Source organism: Hesperophylax consimilis, chromosome 31 (genome assembly GCF_061612785.1).
Source record: "Hesperophylax consimilis isolate HC1 chromosome 31, BYU_Hcon_1.0, whole genome shotgun sequence".
NCBI classification, from domain to species: Eukaryota; Metazoa; Arthropoda; class Insecta; order Trichoptera; family Limnephilidae; genus Hesperophylax; species Hesperophylax consimilis.
In genome coordinates, this window is record NC_142866.1 from 6,207,938 (window position 1) to 6,227,794 (window position 19,857).

General features: G+C 33.2%; 1 protein-coding gene across 2 annotated transcripts; it reads left to right on the plus strand.

The window, feature by feature from the left end:
* Positions 1 to 1,072: 1,072 nt before the first annotated feature.
* Positions 1,073 to 17,753, plus strand: BtbVII (BTB-protein-VII). 2 transcript variants are annotated; one of them, XM_089649749.1, is made up of 7 exons: positions 1,073 to 1,184; positions 6,998 to 7,177; positions 9,442 to 9,764; positions 9,961 to 10,192; positions 10,868 to 10,958; positions 11,100 to 11,730; positions 12,806 to 17,753. In XM_089649749.1, the coding sequence occupies exons 2-7, from the start codon at positions 7,007 to 7,009 to the stop codon at positions 12,852 to 12,854; spliced, it is 1,497 nt and encodes a 498-aa protein (XP_089505875.1). In that variant the 5' UTR covers positions 1,073 to 1,184; positions 6,998 to 7,006; the 3' UTR covers positions 12,855 to 17,753. The 2 variants fall into 2 exon arrangements, with proteins under 2 accessions (XP_089505875.1, XP_089505874.1); XM_089649748.1 differs by having other exon boundaries at positions 11,100 to 17,753.
* Positions 17,754 to 19,857: the final 2,104 nt, after the last annotated feature.

The window sequence follows — 19,857 nt, forward strand, 5'->3', positions numbered from 1 at the left end:
ATTCTCGTCTTTGAAGTGCAGTTTTAAAATTTTAATTGCAGACTATATGAACTCAAAATCGGAGGAAATCATTTTTAAGTAGTTTTAATTAAAGTAGGGGACTTGCACAAGGATTTACTTTTAAATTAAAACCATATTTGTGTTCAGAATGTAAAATTACAGTTTTGGCTTCATTTGGCGACGCATTTTGTGGGAAACCACTATCGTATTTGAAACGCAGTTTTAAAGTTCTAGTTACAGATTATGTTCTGCAAAAATTGTAGGAAACCGTTTTCATGTATTATGTCATTTTCGTAGTTTTAATCAAAGCTTTGGACTTGCGCAAAGATTTAATCTTAAGTTAAAAGAAATTTTGTTTTTAGAATGATGTATTAAATTTCCAGTTGAAGGAAACCTTTCTAGTATTCCTAGTGAAGTTTAAATTCTAATTTCATACCATAAGTGCATCTTCATGATGCAACTCAAGGGAAACAACTCTCGCGTTCCGAGTGCACTTATACATTTCTAGCAGTAGACTTATTTGGGAACTAGACATTTGATCACATTTTCATTTTTTTTTTCGAATAAATCTTGCCAGGTGTGTAAAATAAGGTTATGATAATATATCCGAAAAAATGTATATGGACGATATAAATGTATAAATGTACAAAGAAACTAGGTTCATTCAAGAAAATCATTTCACACCATAAAGTTATTGTTTCACTTTTGTTTCCGAAATTTATAAATTGACCCTTGTAAAGGGGGAAAAGCAGAATTTGTGCTTTATTTTATTAATATTATTTTTTTATGTGGACACCGCACAAGAATTCAAAGTATATTGTGAATGATTGTCTTTCACTAGGGCTATTAACTACGTGTTAGGTGCGGTACAAGAGACATAACTGTCTCGATTCCAGTAATTTAACACATTCCTTCAAAGGCTTAGGATTCCTCAACCCCTAATTCTCTAAAGCTGAATATCAGAGACAACAGCAAAAGAAAAATGCTTTGTTGTCGGAGAGTGCCGCTGTCTATGACGTCATTTAGTTTGTGGCATGTGTCCTGTCTCATCTTTCATTTTCATTCAATATCCAATTACGTTTCTATAGGTTCTTCACGTTTCTATGTGTTTTTAGCGTCACAAAGCAGCCTCCATCGATGTTCTGGATTTGTTTGTTATTTTGACTATAAAGTTTCATAATCTGGTGAGTAAACTGATATTACTAAGGCGGTAAATGTTATGTATAACTATTTATTTATTTGACATATTATATATTACAATCCGCCCTCCCCCGAAACTGTGTTCTGAACTTGTTAGTTCGTTGCGGAATGTTAGCGTCTGCCTTATATTATTTAATTTGTTGTTAATGTGTTTTGAATGAAAATTTCTGCCTGGGGTTTATGTTTTGCATTGTATGCTCCTATGAATCGAATGTCATGTACGTTTTTTTTGCATTTGATGAAAATCTGGACAATAAACGTCAAGATATTGCCTCAGTTGCATCGGCGCAATATTATTGATTTATTATGCGAACCGTCTATCCTTAGTCGACTCTTTTCTATTGCGCTACGATTCTTTTAATACGATTGAAAAATGAAATATATATTCGCATAATTGAACAATCTTCACCCCACTTGGAGGTGCCGTTGATGTCTGAGATTGGACATTCAAAATACGATTTCGATTGTCAATGGTAAGAATCCTTAGATTTAAAACGTAAATAAATAGTTTTCTAAAAACACGTTTTCTCCACAAATGCGCTTCGTGATATAAAAATGACATGTTTATTTATCAGGCACCTGCCATTAACAGATTGTTGATTCTAGCATCCAATCAATGGCGAATTATTTTCACTGAATTTGATGTGTAAAGTGATTAAATAAAATGTTGCCACCATTGAAATTTTGAAACTATTAATTATTGAAGATTAAAATTAATTAAAGTACAGAAGATTAAAGTGAGGAATTTTTTTGTTATTGAAATATACCATTAAATGGCAGGCGGCCCTTTCACTGCTAACAAAATATCATCGATAATGTAATAAAATTTGTTTATAAATGTTCAGTAAAAAACCAATTTGGCGATTCTGAGTATTGTACTATACATCCCACCTAAGTCTAACATCACAAGGGAATAGCAAAAATAAACAAGCACTTATACTATACATTTATACATAAAAAATATCTAAGGCAATTATTAACGCGTTGCTAAAATTAAATAACAGATTTATTGAATTTCGCTGTATGTTTAATATTGTGCAAATTGTCTTACAAGAATAAAGGGTATGTCGAAAGTATTTTGAAAATACCAAGAAGAAACTCCAGTGAAAAATATTTTTATAATTAATAATTTAAGATTTAAAAATTTAAAAATTCATATTCAATATTCATATAGAACAAACACTGATATGTATAAATTTTATTGTATGTAATTATTATATGTAGAATTAATAAATCATATAAAAACAATTAAAATTATAAGAAATTTGAATGTTCTGTGATTGGTCGGTGGGTTCTGACAACTTGGATCTCTTACAAGTCGGTCAGCCGCTTGCATTGAATTGTGTACTCGTACACCAAAAATTATTTTAAAAATATTCATGTTTAGGCTAAAGAAGGAGGTAGCGCAACATGGCATAATACCCCAAAAACAAATCACTGTAATACTTTTGGCCGTGAAAATCTCATATAATCATACATATTCATGTTTTTTTTTAAGTCCTTTACTTATTTATTTTGAAAGTTGTTGATTTAGCTTAATGGCCTTACTCTGAACAACAAAACAGAGGTATGCTCGTTCCGTATCATGTACCTAGCCAGATTTCGATCATTTTGGCGGGTTTTGTAAAATAATGTTTTTTTTTAAATATTTTAACTGTGAAAATGACACTCATAAAAAATGTTTATAAGTACGAAGGTGAATAGGTGTGTTCATAAAAAATAACAATTTGGCTGGAGTTCCTTATTACAGCTTAGGGATATGATATTATGTAAATAGAGCAATGGCGGCTCGTGACTTTTGGGCTACTAGAGTGCTAATATTACAAAAATGGCATTATTGATGTGGTTGTATCTGAAAACGATTTTTATTTTTTTATAAGATATCTAAGATTTAGGATAAACTGAGATTTCCTGAAAATGTACATACAAAAAATCGATTTAAAAAAAAAAGAAAATCGTTTTCAACTACAACATCAGAAAAAAAACAGCACTCTAGTGCACCCAAAAGTCACGAGCCGCCACTGAAATAGAGTGCCGTGTAAAACATTTTCACTCTTTATTTATTTATTATTTATACCCGCTAAACTGCCAAAGCAGTTTGTAACATTAGATTGGAAAAAAAAATCGTTGCGTCCATGTGTCTTATGCTGGGTTCCCACCTGATCTATTCTATGAGTCTTTATGGTCAATTTACAAAACGAAAGTTGAAGTCGATTCAACTTTGGGTTTCTATACCATAGAAATGCCTGTTCTCACTGATCTATTTCATAGTTTCTATGAAATAGATCAGGGATCGCACATTTAGATTCTATCTGACTATAAATTGCCTCAGTTTGTTCTTTCCTCTAGCCATATAGATTGTTTCCAGAGTTGTTTTTCATTCTTTACACTATCTTATGCGTTTGTTTCTTGTGAAGATTCTTCCTGAATATAAATTGCCTTAGTTTGTTTTTTCTTCTAGCCATATAGATTATTTCCAAAGATGTTCTCCACTCTTCACACTATCTTATGCGTTTGTTTCTTGTGAAGATTCTTCCTGAATATAAATTGCCTTAGTTTGTTTTTTCTTCTAGCCATATAGATTATTTCCAAAGATGTTCTCCACTCTTCACACTATCTTATGCGTTTGTTTCTTGTGAAGATTCTTCCTGAATATAAATTGCCTTAGTTTGTTTTTTCTTCTAGCCATATAGATTATTTCCAAAGATGTTCTCCACTCTTCACACTATCTTATGCGTTTCTTGTGTCTTTTTTGCAAGCGTTTATATTTATTGTATATATTAAATTAAATTTATTTTATGTATGTGAAATGTGTAATAAAAAATAAACACTTTACTGTTTTTTGTAATGACCCCGATGTTTAAATAGATCTTGTCAAAACACTGTCCAATCCTATTAATATTATACAAATACGAATGTAAGCTTTTCCTCATCCTCAGCGATCTTTGGTTCAGTCACATTAAGTCAATAAACATCCCCACTACTTTGCTACTATGGTCATCTTTTGTAATACAATGTAATAACTCGATTTGTTGCAAATGGAGATGGGATGACTTATTTAATTATTTCATGATCATTTGATGTTGCCAGGACAATCGTTCCTTAACCTTGAATTAAGGAAGGATCCATACCATATTCACAGATTCTTATGAACTCAATACGATATATTACCATAGCATGCAGACAATTTACTGAACAGGGTTTTCAAAGTAGACCAATGAGATAATGTTAAAAATCAGAGAAACTGTCAAACCAATCTGATTACGCTACTACTATACAATGAGATATACCTATACAAAATATTATTGTTGATTCTCAGCGAAATACACTTGATATTTAGAAAAAAACCTAAATCATGCGCTCAGGATGTCATCTCTCAAGAACTCCGAAGGGAATGTATCTGGTTCTAACTCTCAACTGTTGAAATGTGAAAAAAAATGGATGGAAATTATTTAAAGAAAGCGCCAAAAAAATTACTGGCAGAGGTTAATAAGGAGTCTCCTGTGAGTGCTTGTCTAAAGAAAGGTTTCCTCATACGGGACTGCAGTATAAAAGTTCAGATATGACTGAATTTATCAATCTCCAATACAATCAAAACAATAAGAAGTTATGATAATATCTGAATGAATACAAAAGAATCTCATTCTGTGGTTGTCTCATTTGCCGAGCATATGTTTTACATTACCATGTGAATCATTGCGTTAATCTTGTATAAAAAAAAATTTGAAATTCTATTGTATCCCTCCTTTGATCTGTCGTGTTGTAATCAATGTCCTGTTGTTTTTTTATCCATGGGCATATTCCACTAATAAGTTGTCGTATATATAGCTGTGTCACATCATTATCGAGCATTACATAACTTTATTTCTTATATTTACTTAGAAGTATTTTGGAGAACATGAGATAGACATATTTATTGATGTTAGTAATTTGCGATTGGGAAAAACCTGTTGTAGAAGAACCTAGATGGCAATAATTATTGGTGGTCGGAATTTCAAAACAGAGAACTAGTGACATACTGCAGACAAGAGACACAATATAACATGATAAGAGATGTGATATATAGAATGAACAACAGCCAACTCACATCAGCGGTTTTCCAATATAAGGACCTTCCTACAGAGATAATTACAAGCTACATGACTGCAATGCAACCACAAGTCGCCTACCGATATGCTACTCTTTAAAGCTGGTTTCCGTTCACGGCGCTACCCGAATTATACTGAACTTGATAATTTTTTACATGCAGTATTGGAGTTAATACGATGTTAAGTGACTCGAGCGATGAAGGCAATATTGTTCTTCTCTATCTTTATTATAAGCATAAAAAACGATCTAAAAATGATTTTGGGTTCACTCATTAAACAAAATACATAATATTTATTCATCTCCACCATGGAACTACATTTTTTAGAATGATGTTAAATTGACTTTTTTCTAACCTTAATTTTAACTTAGCAATATTTTACTAGTGTTCGCAAATGTATATTGCGGATACTCATGAGCAATGCATAACATACGCTCACAAAACTTTTGCTTGTAGGTATCTCCGTATACTAATGGCTTCAGTGCTATTTGACAGAGCCCTTGAGGAGATTTTCAAATCATCCAAAAGCCTAGTATTTGTGGGTCTAAGATTAGATTAGAGGATTAGGGTCTACCTCCAATCCGAAATCTTCCAGAATATCTTATAAGCTCCAAGAAGAACCCCTAATAGAAATCGTATTTGACCACATTTATGAAAAGTTATCACACAAGTTATGAAAAGAGAGATTGAGGAAAAACTTTAGATCTCTGTGAAATTGGAATGGGATATTATGCTGCCTCTTAAATCCTCTTTTTTCACCGCAAAATTTGTAAAACCAGTGGTCAAGTTCTTTCCTCAGTCAACCTGGATATAATTGATAAAAGAATCAACCAACAGACAAATGAATATCATCGATAACATCTATACAGGGTGTATCGGCACATACCCGACAAACTTTAACCAGCTATTCTCCTATTCCAAGTATGTCGAAAAGCGTCTTCGCTCTTTCGCACACACTAAATAATAATAGTTAAAAATGAGACGAATGGTGCCGTTCCATTTCGTTGTGATTGTAAAAGCGCGCCAATATAGGTACACACGTACATTATTCAACGGAATTCGAATAAAATATTGCCAGATGGGTTTTCAAACTTTGACAAAGGATAAAACAGTGGTGACATGTGGTGAAAATATGAATAATAAATTTTTTATTAAAAAAAAACTTTACCGGACAGCAAAGTGCACATAAGATTTTTTACTCCAAATATGCTAAGGAATAGCTGGTTAAAGTTTGTCGGGTACGTGCCGATACATCCTGTATTAGACACATATATAAAGCAGGAGTTTAGATGAGAATATCTTTGTATTGGCGTAGTCAGAGTGACAAGGTAGTTTATGTGAACCTGAAGGTTTTTTTTTTAATACATTTTTTACTGAATTTTTTTTAAAATTGCGCACGATATTACCTTTCAAGTTAAGTAGCTGTAGCCTATGGAATATTGCTTATTATTTTTTTATAAAACTTGCTTATTTTATTTTTAATTCTTACCTTAATTTGAATCCTTATTAAAAAAAGAAAAAATTGCGATAATATGCAAGAAAAATGTTTACTCGTCTCCCGATAATATTTTTTGTTATTTTTGGCAAAACTTATTTTTTCATATATTTATTTATTTAGCACAGTTGTATAAATAAGTTTGCTTTAAACTTATATAAAATGGTGTTAGCAAAGAATTAGTTTAATTTGAATGTTTATTTTGTTGTCCACAGGACTAAAAGATGTCGGTCCAGCAGTTCTGCCTCCGGTGGAATAACCACCAACCCAACTTCATATCAGTGTTCACATCACTGCTCAGCAGTGAGTCTCTTGTGGATGTGACCTTAGCAGCCGAGGGGAAGCACATGCAGGCGCATAAAGTGGTGCTATCGGCTTGTAGTGTATACTTTCAGGTAAGTGGCATTTTCATACTTGAATTATTGTTAACTGACTTAGATTAAGTTTAAGTTCAGTTCAGTTCTCTTAAACCTGTTAAATTCAATAGTTGACAGTAAGCCAATTGAACGTGCTTACCAATATAAATACTAGGCTAAAGAGAAATTGGATCCACCTCAAGAAGTAAGGACTTACTTTGGGTATTAAGTAAGGGACGTTCCTGACGTACTGTAACCATTGATTCCTGACATTATTTGAAGAAATTTTAATGAAATTTTGGTCTCAGGAGACACTTTTGTTTGTTTGTTTTTTTTATTTTTTTTTATATCGATAATTAATTTGTCAAAGTTAAACTAAATTTTTTTACATGTCGTCAGCTGAGTAACCGTCCAGGGCCTTTACCTTGTCGGGGTAGTACTCTGACCTCTAAGTTAATTCGACCATATATCAAGTTCTGTCATTTTGCATTCACAAGTCAAATCGCCATATTTGAAGAGTCGCCTTTGCTTTTATATAACTCAATTGGAATGTAACTTGAATGTCTTGGTTCATTAGTATAAGGAACGAAAAATATAAGATTGGAAGATCTAGCAGTGGAAAACATGATGTCTTCGTAATTTACGTTACTGGCAGAAGTATAGTTCCACAGAATTTTTTCAGACTGAAGTCTGTAGGCTGACGATTGCCCTGATAGCCAACCTCAAATAGGAGAGGGCACCAGAAGGAGAGGTGTTGTTAGCCTTCCCAAAAGATTGCGTAAAAAAATATAATAAACAAGTTTAGTGTAAAAACAATATTTAAAAAATGTGGGTAAAGTTTAAGTTTTTTTTTCATGTACATGTACACCTCTGTATTCTGAGACAAATAGCAATAATCTTTAGTATTCTATACAAAAAAGGTTGCTAACATTGTTGAGCAGCCAAGTGAACTGAGAGAAAATTAATTTACTATGAATATATCAGTTAGTCACTCGAGTGGTCTAAAGCATCATCTTTTCCCACCCAGACATCGCAGGTTTAATCTTCTGCTAGATAAATCTCCCATTGCACAAGCACCATTTTTACACCATGATGATGGTAGTAGGAAGAATTCAAATATTGTAAGATTGTTTGTATCCTGGGAATCACAAATCTTTCAAAAGATTACTAACTAACTAACCAACCATCATCTGTCTCGGCACAAATTCCTTGCTTCATTCATATATATAGTCTCATGCATACTCTTCTGTTTGACATGACTCAACTCAAATATATATATTTTTTAAGAATGGATAAATATTCCTGATTTCATTCATTTGATTTATTTGATCGTGCCATGTTTTCCAAGACTTTTTCTACCATTACTCATGTTATATTCTCTTTTCTTCGTTTATCTGCTCTACATGCCCATACCATCTAGCCCAGAGGTTCCCAAAGTGGTCTATATGGACCCCCAGGGGTCGATATCGGCATGCTGGGGGTCTATGTCAGCGAGAAAAAAATTTGGGGGTCCACGAGATTCAAATGGGGGTACATACGAGCGGACCCCCATTTACCTCAAGTCAACATTTAGGAGTTTCGTAAATGAAACAATAGACCTAACACGAATATAATAGACTAAGAAATTACTTATTTGATTTTTATATTTCGTAAAGTTGTTAATTGAGGTATATAAATAGAGTCCACGTTCCTTTTCTCATAAGAATTAATATATTCAAGCAAAAAATTGCACATTGGAAGCCTTGAATTTTCCTAGTTCCCCAACTTGTTTTTGAAAAACGTCCAGGGTACTAATGACGTTCAACATTTAAATGCACTTCACACAGACTTCAAAACTAAGTTTGAGGAAATTTTGACTGTGGAAATGCAACGTTGAAGAATCGGATATCATGTGACAAGAAGAACTGACCGGAATAAGCACTGACAAAGAACTTAAGGGGCAGTTCTGTAGGGTTAGCTACAGAAAGAAATTCCCGTTGCTTATCCTGCTTCATTTTCATTTGGTGTAATACCTTACAAGGGTGCCCCTGTCTGCACAATGTAAAGACAGAGCAACTATACCGCCACCCGGTTGTTGGGCAGGCAAGGGAAGGGAATATTTTTAATAAAAAAATTAATGATTATCACATGGGACGTTAATAGTTTTAGGAAAATTCAATATTCGGCAGGCAGGGGGTCTACGGAAAAAAAAAAATTTGGCAATTGGTCTACGGGGAAAAAAAATTTGGGAACCTCTGATCTAGCCTTACTTTTCTTTATCTTTTTACGCTTACGTCTTACATTATTGACATATCTTCTTTCAGACACTCTTTACTGCAAACCCTTCTCGCCACCCGATTGTCATATTGAAGGACGTGAAGCACTCTGACCTCAAGATACTGGTGCACTTCATGTACTATGGAGAAGTGAATGTTTCCCAGGAGCAGCTGCCCCAGATACTGGAGACAGCTAAAATGCTAAAGATCAAGGGGCTGACGGAGATGCCGGAGCCGGCGGCCGGGGCCAGCGGCAACAACGCTGGCGAGAGGCCCAACCTGCTCACGCCGGGTGACTCTTCCTGGCACTCGGATGTGCCACATCACTCTCTATCGCCGTGCAATTTATCCCCATCTGCTAGGAAAAAGAGGTAACTGAAATCACTATTACTAAAGGGTAAACACCGCTCTGAAAATAAACTGTGGTATCATTTATAGGACTATGTATTTCCAAGTGTTCGGTTCACTTTACCAACACATTTTACAGGTAAAATTTTAAATCAAAATTAAATGGCTTTTTACCACTCCATTTTATACACAACCTTTTTTTTATGTATGTTATTTTAGGCATCGGAAACCTTCAACTGAGTCACGGTCAACATCACGAGAGAGGATGACGGAAGATAAGTCGTTTGACGATGTGAATAACATTGGAAGACCTGATGGGATTTCTCTCAACAACTTCAACATCAACCCTTTCTGTGTCAAAGGCAGAATGAAAGAACCACAAATACCGGAATATAATACGTCTAAAGATAGTTTTGAAGAAAACGGTGGAATGGATAGCAATTTAATAATCGTAAGTATATTATTTTTGTTAGGTCTTTGTAATATAATTATTAGGTCTATGGGAACTTCAATTGTAATTATTCTTTTGACTCTATTTTCTATGTATTGTTAAATTTTAATTTCTCATTATATATGTTAAAATTGTTAAATTAACTTGCTCACAGACTACCTTTTCAGTTTAGCTGGTTTTACAATAGAGACACATTTTTAAACTATATGGAAGCAAAACTGACCTGACTTTCTATGTATATCTTTATTTGAATGAAGGCATCTAATTGGTCGATTCTGCGGAGTGGTTTTTGCACATCGCATTTTACCACCAGAGCAGGTTTTGTAAGTAACTCACAAACAAAAATCTTTTTTTTTGGCGAAATGGAACAGAATTTGAAAATAACTTTTAATTTCTTTAAATCTCTTTTAATTCACTACAAAACTGTATTAAAATCTCATTTTTGTCAAAATACCTCCAGAGAGGGTTTTGCATCTTGACGACTCATATTTTAAAACATGGAGGGAAGCTGGTGTGAGAGAAAACTGAAGTTTACCTAAATAAATAATTTAATAGTGAAAAAAGCTCAAAACATTGGTCACAAATATCTTGTAAATGGGAAGTGGTGGTATTCAAACGGTTAAACGAACACTTTGCATATTGTGTGTTTTTACATAGTAAAATTCTTAATTACAGGACCCTGAAGAAGAGCCCAATGATTGCGATTTGATGCGAGTACCTGATGACCCTCTAGAGGGTCCCAGTGCTATGGGTGCTCCTCAACAAGGTTTGATTTAAATTTAAACCAAATAATATGTAGTTTCAAAATCACTTTGCATGTGCTCGAGTGATGGTATTCCTTGATATATGGACTAGCATCCCTAGAGTGGGCGTAGTAAGAAAATTCCGTTTTTTTTTTATCTTGCAGGGCAGTGGACCCTAATGGAACACAGCTACCCGAGGTACACAGCTCCGTGCCAGCCCAACAACTTACACGGCTTATCAGCTATTAATATGAATTCTATGCATAACCCGGACCCGACCGCTCATCCCTTTGGAATGCAGTCTATGATCAACCCGTACGACTATCAGCCTCAGAGCCAGAGTCAATCGCAAAGTGATGAAGTTGAAGAGAACTCCCCTGGTCCCTCATGTTCTAGTTCCATGTCAAATTTACTTCAGGACAATCAGCAGCCAACACCCAAAAGGAGGAGGACGTCTAATCCTCAATCGGAAGAAAACTTTCAGCGAGCCTTGGAAGCTGTGCGGTTTGGAGGAATTGGCTTCTGCAAGGCAGCCCGGATGTTTGGAGTGAACAACAGGACTCTATGGCTGGAGTACAAGAAGAAGGGATACCCAAACACGAGACCCAGCATTAAGAATAGGATAAAACAGGAGCACTCGTCTCCTCCGCCCGAGGTGCGCGACGAGAGCATTCCCAATATCCAGGAGCAGCAGTTGACCCTGCTGTGCCCTCCGCATCCGGTGGGCATGATGGGCTTCATCGACTCCCGCCACGTAGACTTCTCCTCCACTATACAAAACATCAACCGACCCAGGTTTGTAGAGGACACTATGAACTTGCACAATTCTCCATTGAACTTGCACGGTATTAATTTCAATGCTATTCAGTAACATTCTTTTTATCACAACACTTTCACAATTTAAGTCAAGAATATGTTTATTGAACCGTAATAATAATAATACATATTATAAATTTATGTAATTAATAAATAATGTACAATATAATAATTTAGATCATTTAGGGATATGTATGTATAAAGAATACTCACTTTTAGGATGTAATTTTCACATTTATTGTAATATCTCTATGAATTATGTTAACACAATAATTATTATACATTTTATGCAAAATACATTTTTTGTACTTTAAAATCAATCAATCTTAGTTTTAGAAGCCAACCAACTCTAAAAGGGTACCTCACTAGGGGTAGAGTCTTATAGGAACAGGTAATAGTTCCAGTGCCACCATCCACTTTATGATAATATCTATTGGAAATCGTTCTGCAAAAACTCCTTCATTATGTTACCAAATGATTATGCATAGCCAAGCTTTTGTGGATAATATAAACAAACTATAAATAAAAATATGTTGACGCAGCTAACTTTCTCGAATAAGTTTGGCTTACCACTTTATTGATGACTGTATTCTTGTGCATTGCGGGATTTACTTAATTATGATATGTGTTATTTGTATCTTACTTCATTCCATTTGGTGTTCAATAATTTAAAAAAAAGTTCTGTCCTCCCATATTCATTTTAAACAATATACTTATACTGCAAACCCAATAATGTAACATTTCTTAAAAAATTATGCAAAGAATGCATGACCACTTATTTATGCATAAAAAGCATTTTGATGGAATGTAATTATTTGCTGCCAACGAAGAAATGTCTATGATTAATTTGATCCAGTGTTTAAGTTCTATAGAAACTCTTTATAATTATTATAGTATTGAATATTTTTAAGGTGAACTTTACTGTCAGTATAATATGTTTTCAAAACAATGAGGTGAAAATGGATTTATTTTCAAATGGGAAAGACAGGGAATGGTTTTAAAGGATACATTTAAATAAACACAATTTGATATACAATTGCATTTATTTTCTTAGAATAAAGGACCTACAAGCTACAGGTTTGTCATTTTTCACTGGAAGATGATGAGGGCTGTCTGGATCAGGCGAGTTTGGCTCGTAATTCTCTTGTTCTCTTGAAAACCCTAAATTGGAACATTTGGAGTTTCCTGTCACTCGACCGTACACTCATTATGTTTGTGATATCTGATTTGTTCTCTAGTATTATATATTTTCTATGTTTTTGCTCATGAAAGCATTTTTATCACTTTCCAAATTATGTAACTGGAAATAAGTATGTAGATGGGAATTGAAAAATAAGGTTTTAAATGTTTTTGGCATTAGAGAAACCACTTTTTGTTTTTAACGAGTATGTTTATTGAAATGACCATTTGATCTTTTCAACTATGGTATTTCTTTATTTCTCAACATAGTTACGTAATTGGTTGCCATTTTCTTACAAAAACAGGACCATATCGAGGGTCTTAAGCCAAAAGCGTAACCACAAAACAATGTGGAAATATTATTTATTGGAACAGTTCAGTTCCAGATCAGAAATAATATCAGTTTGGAAATAGAAAATAATGGAATATTGTAAAGGGAAAGACGATAATGCTATTTTACAAAATTGTATTAACTGACAAACTATGGCCTTTTTATAAATTTAATATCAGGTTAGGTATATAAGTATTCATAGCATTTTAATAACCTTATTTGCACAAAAGTTCTAACTGCTGAAACTACCAATTAAACTGCATTTGTGGAATATGCGAGGATGAAGGAAGCAGGAAGGGGAAGTTCCTGGCTATTCAGATCCACTTACCGTGACAAACAATGAGAGAAATTCATTACAGTACTCTCTCACTAATCCCCCGCCCCAAAAACTGGGCAAGCGTCCAGTTAGTGAAAACGGTGGATTGTAGTGCATACTTATTGAAAAATATGCTGAAAATTAAAAGTTCAGTTCAGTTATTTCGTAAAAGAAAACAAACACCGCAATCTTTTGTAATATTTTCATTTTTGGTTTAAAGTTTAGGCTTCATGTATAAGCTTGCGAGAAGACTCCATTTTGTAAACTTATTCAAACAAAAAACGTGGCAGAACGAAAGGGACACATGAGACAGCTGCTGGAATACACAGAGGAGAGACATACTAACCGAAATGTCCTAGGTTAGCAAGAGCAAGCTAGACGGCGGTATAGTAACTGAGTGTAAGAGTACGATAACCCAACCAATCGGTGTACAAAGCATAGCGCTCGAGTCTAGGCACGGGGCAGACTACTGAATGTGACATACAAATAATGGCGGATTATAGTAGTTGTTGGATAATCGAGCGGCGAATTACAGAGAGAGTACTGTACTGCTATTACGTATTTCAACTTAAATGTCAAGTGGTAAGCAAATTATGGCAATAATATGCTTTCAAACACATTTAAAAAATATTTATTCAGTGTTTACACATTGTCTTGCCGTAAACATTTATACATGAATCACTGTTTGCTGTTTGTGATAATATTGTGGGCATCGAAATGAATTCAAAATCGAAGGATAATATTTTAACTCTGTCATTTCATTCTTATTGACTAGAATAATTTAGTATATTCAGTGCAATAGTATTATATGTAATAGGTTTTCACACAAAAAACTTTTTTATTATTAATTATTTGTCTTATTGTGATGGATACTAATTCATCGCCTGACTTGAATTGTGAATGCAGAAAAAATGTCTGTATTAGATAAACTTTATTTTGAGAACTTGAAATGTATGTACCTAATTTAGTTTCAAATCTAACTTTTTAATACTATTGAATGTACCTATTATTTCGTGGTTATCCATTATAATTAATGAAACAATATTACGAGTTATTTTCTTTAACGGTCTGCCACGGACGGTCCATTTAATTTTTATACATTTAATTAAGTCAGAAATTAAATTTTTATAGGGGAAGTTACAATCAAAATAATTGCTTTTGGTAAGTAAAAGTTTACCTGTGATTTTTCATAGACACAAGCCAGTAAATTATACAATGTGCTGTGTCACAACTTCACTTCAGCATATTAAACATGTAATTATATTTTACCCTCAATAAGAGTATGTTTTGTAATTGGGATTGTAATCATGGGGTTTATATTTGTAATAATTAAAAGTACATAATTGTTTCGTATCACATTTTTAATATTCATGAAAAAATGGTTATTTTTATGAATTTATTATTGTTGTTTGTATATAATGAATTCCTGTTTTGCGATAATGTTATTTAAGATTTGAAAGTGATTAATGATTTAATATAATATTCTCCTAGCAATTGTTGTATTGAATAAATATTTTAATTCTAACAAACACAGTTCATCTACTACTTATTAAACCACCTAGTGAAATATATAATTTGACTCGTCTTGGGTACACTTTGGGTTTGGTTTGGGATTTACAATCTTAATTTTCTAAAGATAAAAACACAGACATTGAAATATAAATTTAATATCTAAATTAATTATTATTAGTGACGTCATTACATACTCTAATAATTATTATTGTTGGACGTATACTTTACAGTTACTCATGGTGAATATATTTATTTGAATTATTTCTGCTGTCTCATTTTTAGGCTCAAAAGCTGTCTGACACCTTGGTTTGCAATCTTTGGCGACTTGGCTCTCACTGCTTTGTACCACTTGAAACAATCTAGATGTTTGGCAAATTTTGAGTGATTTATAAATTAAATAATAATATAAAGTCAATAGTCTTGGCTAGGAACGGTCCGTGTTAAGGTGCAATACTTGTGCAACACACTCCCTAATATTTTGAAGACCGTTAGCCAATCAATAAAACAGAGAACAGAAAAATAAAATTTGCCACCCGCATTCAGGTCACAATTACATCTGTATCTAGTAAGCTCACACTCAAAGAGATTGAAGTCAAGACATTGAGATCTAAGATTTCATCACATTTCTCTATAAAAGAGTACAAAATTTACTTCATCTTGGCCAATGCACCAGATCGTACCTTAGAAGTCTCCCAAAGTCAAATAGGGTAGAGGTTACTTAGTAGGTAGGAGTTTATTTTTTTTGTACATTCTTGAACTTTTGTGAATTGCTATTAGTCGAGAGCCCTTACGTCCCCATTCAGTTTAGGTGCGCCTTCCGTAAAGGTTGATCAATTTCATTTATAATTTTTAATTGAAAGTTGTTACATGTCGTTGGAACAGTTGTTACAAAAATAATAATTTGTAAATACCTTTCAACCGTAACTAAAGTGCAAAACATTAAATTGATGTTATTTCAGTAAATGAGTTTTAATGTAAAGTCTAAAATTAATGCAATATAATATTTTGCACCCTTCACATGCTTCGATTGTTAGTGAACTTGGTTAAAAATAATAAAATTGTTTTAAGGAACACAATGTTCCAAAAAGAACTAAAACCATTTATTTTATTTTATAAAGAAATTTACAAAATAAGACAAAAAGTCCCAACTACTCTAGTATAGTTAAGTGTTACAAAATGTATTTATTTACAGCACAATGCCATTTACATGTTTGGTCTATTAAAGACTGAACCGTGTAATCGATGTATTATTACAAGCAAGGATCGTGGGATGGATTTTGTCTACATAAATTGGTACCTACCTACAATTTTTTTAATTGCACTCTCTAAAGTGTAGGTGACCGACTTGACCACTGGTCGTGACATTGTGCATTTTTAAAAAAATATCTTTACTATCTATAACTTTGAATTTTTAATAGAAATAATAAAATTACTTTTGTTATCAATACAATAGTATATTATTTTTGTTACTATGTTCAAACACATTGTATGTAAATGAGTCCCAACTGGCGATGGATAATGACTCATTTTATTAAGTGCGGGAGCCATGGTACCAGCTCAATATTTTTATACGCCTTAAAGAGTCGACTCAATTGAAAGACGGCTCAATTGAACGGGATCTGTGAGCTCAGAGCTTATGAGCAATGAGAATATTCTGCTCGCCCGATACGGTTCCCAGCTACCAGCGTAAGTGTACGAATGATCGTACAGACAGATATCGGACTGTCAGACGTCGGTCACGTCTCTGAGTATATAATAATAATTTAAACTTGGATAATTTTAAAGGCGCTATTTTTATAAATTATCTCCTGATCCGTTCAATTGAGCCGTGCTACATTTTTCCGGGAGTCACCCGAATACGGCTCTTCAAAAATAGCTAGCTCAATTGTGCATCCTTCATGAATGACTCTTCGCTATTTTCACATTCTTATACATATATAAGAATGTTAAATAGCGATATATATATTAACACATTACATATTCTTATAATATACCTACCAGAATTAATAATATCAGATTTCATGACACTTACCAACATATATTGCACATCATTTCAGAATCTTTAGATTACTTTGATTATTGTAAGTTAACTGCCTTACCACTAAGGGTTATTTTTCACAGTTAAAGAAATAGGTTACAGATTCTTCTTAGAATTAAAGTCATGATGTCAGGCATAAACTTCTTCCAGAAGATATGTTTTATAAAAGTATAATACTCACTCTCTGTTAGACAGTAACAACAATAACCAAACCCTAAATTATTTAACCAAAGATTGTTGCTTTTCACAAACAAACAAACTTGGTAAATAAAGGGTATGGATAGAGCCTACATCACACTAGACTTCAAAAATTTAGTTTTTAATGTTTTTGGAAAACTTCAACCTTTCTTTTTTCTATTGTGGAGAAGGCATTACACTCTCCATAATACCACACTGCTATAAGAATTAATGTATGTATTTTTAAAAGGAAGTCTAACATGGCCCATGGCACATACCATTTAACACAGGAACCCTAGATTTTCGTAAATTAATTTTAATGGAGAGAATGTATGTGAATTTGTATTACAGATAAACGAGGACTTTATCCCGTATAATAATTAAGAATTTTTTTTATGTAATTAACATTTTTTTAACATGATTTGACTTTTGTTAGATGATGCTTATAAATGTACTTAAAAAAATAAAATTGTTAATAAATTTAGTTTTCTTTCATTGTTATCTTATCACCTAACAGAACCCCTTAAGCCAATTCCCCGAAAAGTGATACAAAATCAGTGCAATTTGTTTTACTTCACAATTTAATTTTGCCTCTTTCCGTTATAAAGTTGTTTGATTTTTTTTACTTATACGTATATATATATCAAAATGCATTAGAAATATAGTTGTTAATTGACAAAATCGTATAAAGTTTGGCATGTTTGAATGAACCAATGGGAAAACGACATAACAGTTCTAGTGTGGCGTGATTTATTTAGCAGATTAAAATTTGATCAAACCTGAAAATGGGCAGCCAAGAATCGGCGGTTAACGGGTACCCTTCTTATATTAAAAAATAAAAGTTGCTATTTGTTGATTACCGATTACGTTTGTGACTGGTTTCGGGCAACGGGGGCTTAAATTTCTGATTTCCGCACAAATTTTAAACATTGATCCCCTCACTAATAAACGTGTTTTCAAATTTTAACAACTGATAAACAAATATTTACGATACATAATGGTTGTTTACTTGTAAGTTATGTAAAATTTAAAACACGTTTATTAGTTAGGCCCTTAATTGCTTAAAAAACTGGTCTGATTTCGGCAAAAACGGAGATCAATTACTGTCTGGTGCAATTTGATGGTAGCACCCTCCCCAATAAATCCATTGAAATCCTTGGAGTAAGTATTTCTGACCGGCTCAAGCATCATGCTCCATAGAAGCCCGAGTGTATCTGGCTTCCAAGAAACTAGGCTTCTTGTATAGGGCCTGCAGATTCTTCAATAATAACCAGCCGTTAACCCTATACAAATCTCAAGTATGCCCAACAATTTAATTTGGGAGCCACCTCTGGGCTGGAGCCCCACAATACTTGATTCTGTGCAAAGGTCATCATCGGTCCGTTTGATTAACAATCCATTGTTAAAAGACTGATTGCCATATCTAATGCACGTACGCAATGTGTGCATGCTGAGTCTGTCCTACAGGTATTTTAATGGAACCTGCTCCAAGGAGCTAGCAGCATTGATCCACAGTGCATCGGTACACATGCTTGTTACAACTACAATTCTTTTATTTACTTCTTGATGGTTTCCATTTTTCTAAGAATTTGTATTGATAAACATGTTCTATGAGTTCATTGTAAATTTATAAATATAAAAGGTTGCGAGGCTTTAAAACATATATTCTATAAAGTTAAATGGAAAAAAAGATTCAAATACTGCAAAAATAATGCAACAAGAAGATTATTTGAGCGTATCACACATTCACGGATAATAATGAAAATGATAATTAGAAACTTTCTATAGCATCGTTTTAGTGAAAAATCACCTCGAGGACTATCATTTTCAATAGATATCATATTAAAGTACCTATCTTTTTATCGCGATGAAGCAAACTTGTTAAATAATAAAATGAAAATAAATTACATGTTTGAATAATGTTTTTAGTGTAAAATATTAACACAGATGACGTTTAGGGAGTTCAAAAAAATATATACCTATAATATACATGGACAATGGATGAGAAATGCAAAACTAACAATAAAAAATAAAGCACATAGAAATCTAAAATGAACCAGGCTATTAAAGTATTAAATAAAATCACCAAAGTAAAACAAAAATAGATTTTGTTAACTACAATACTCAAAAAGTTTACCATAATCAATAATGTTGATTTTTTTATATATTTAACTTTGTTAATGGATACCTACCGTGACACAATAAAAAGATTAGGTAAAATTTATGTCTGTGCAATATGTCAATATCTGCATACGTAAATAATATACCTACATTAGAATAGGTACACAATGATGTGATCAGATGAATATGTAAAAAAATATATATAAATATTAAAATTGCTGTGCAGGTAGATGTAAAAATCGTAAGGGCCCGTTCCCACTTCCGTTTTCAAATCGGAGGTGGGTCCCGTTTTAAAATCGGATGCCTTATGGCCCTGTTCACACCTCCGTTTTAAAATCGGATCCTACTCTACGAAAAAAAAAATTGTCGATTCAACCAAAACATTTTATTTGCTCATTCTTCAGTAGACGATCGTGCGCAATGGACGACGAT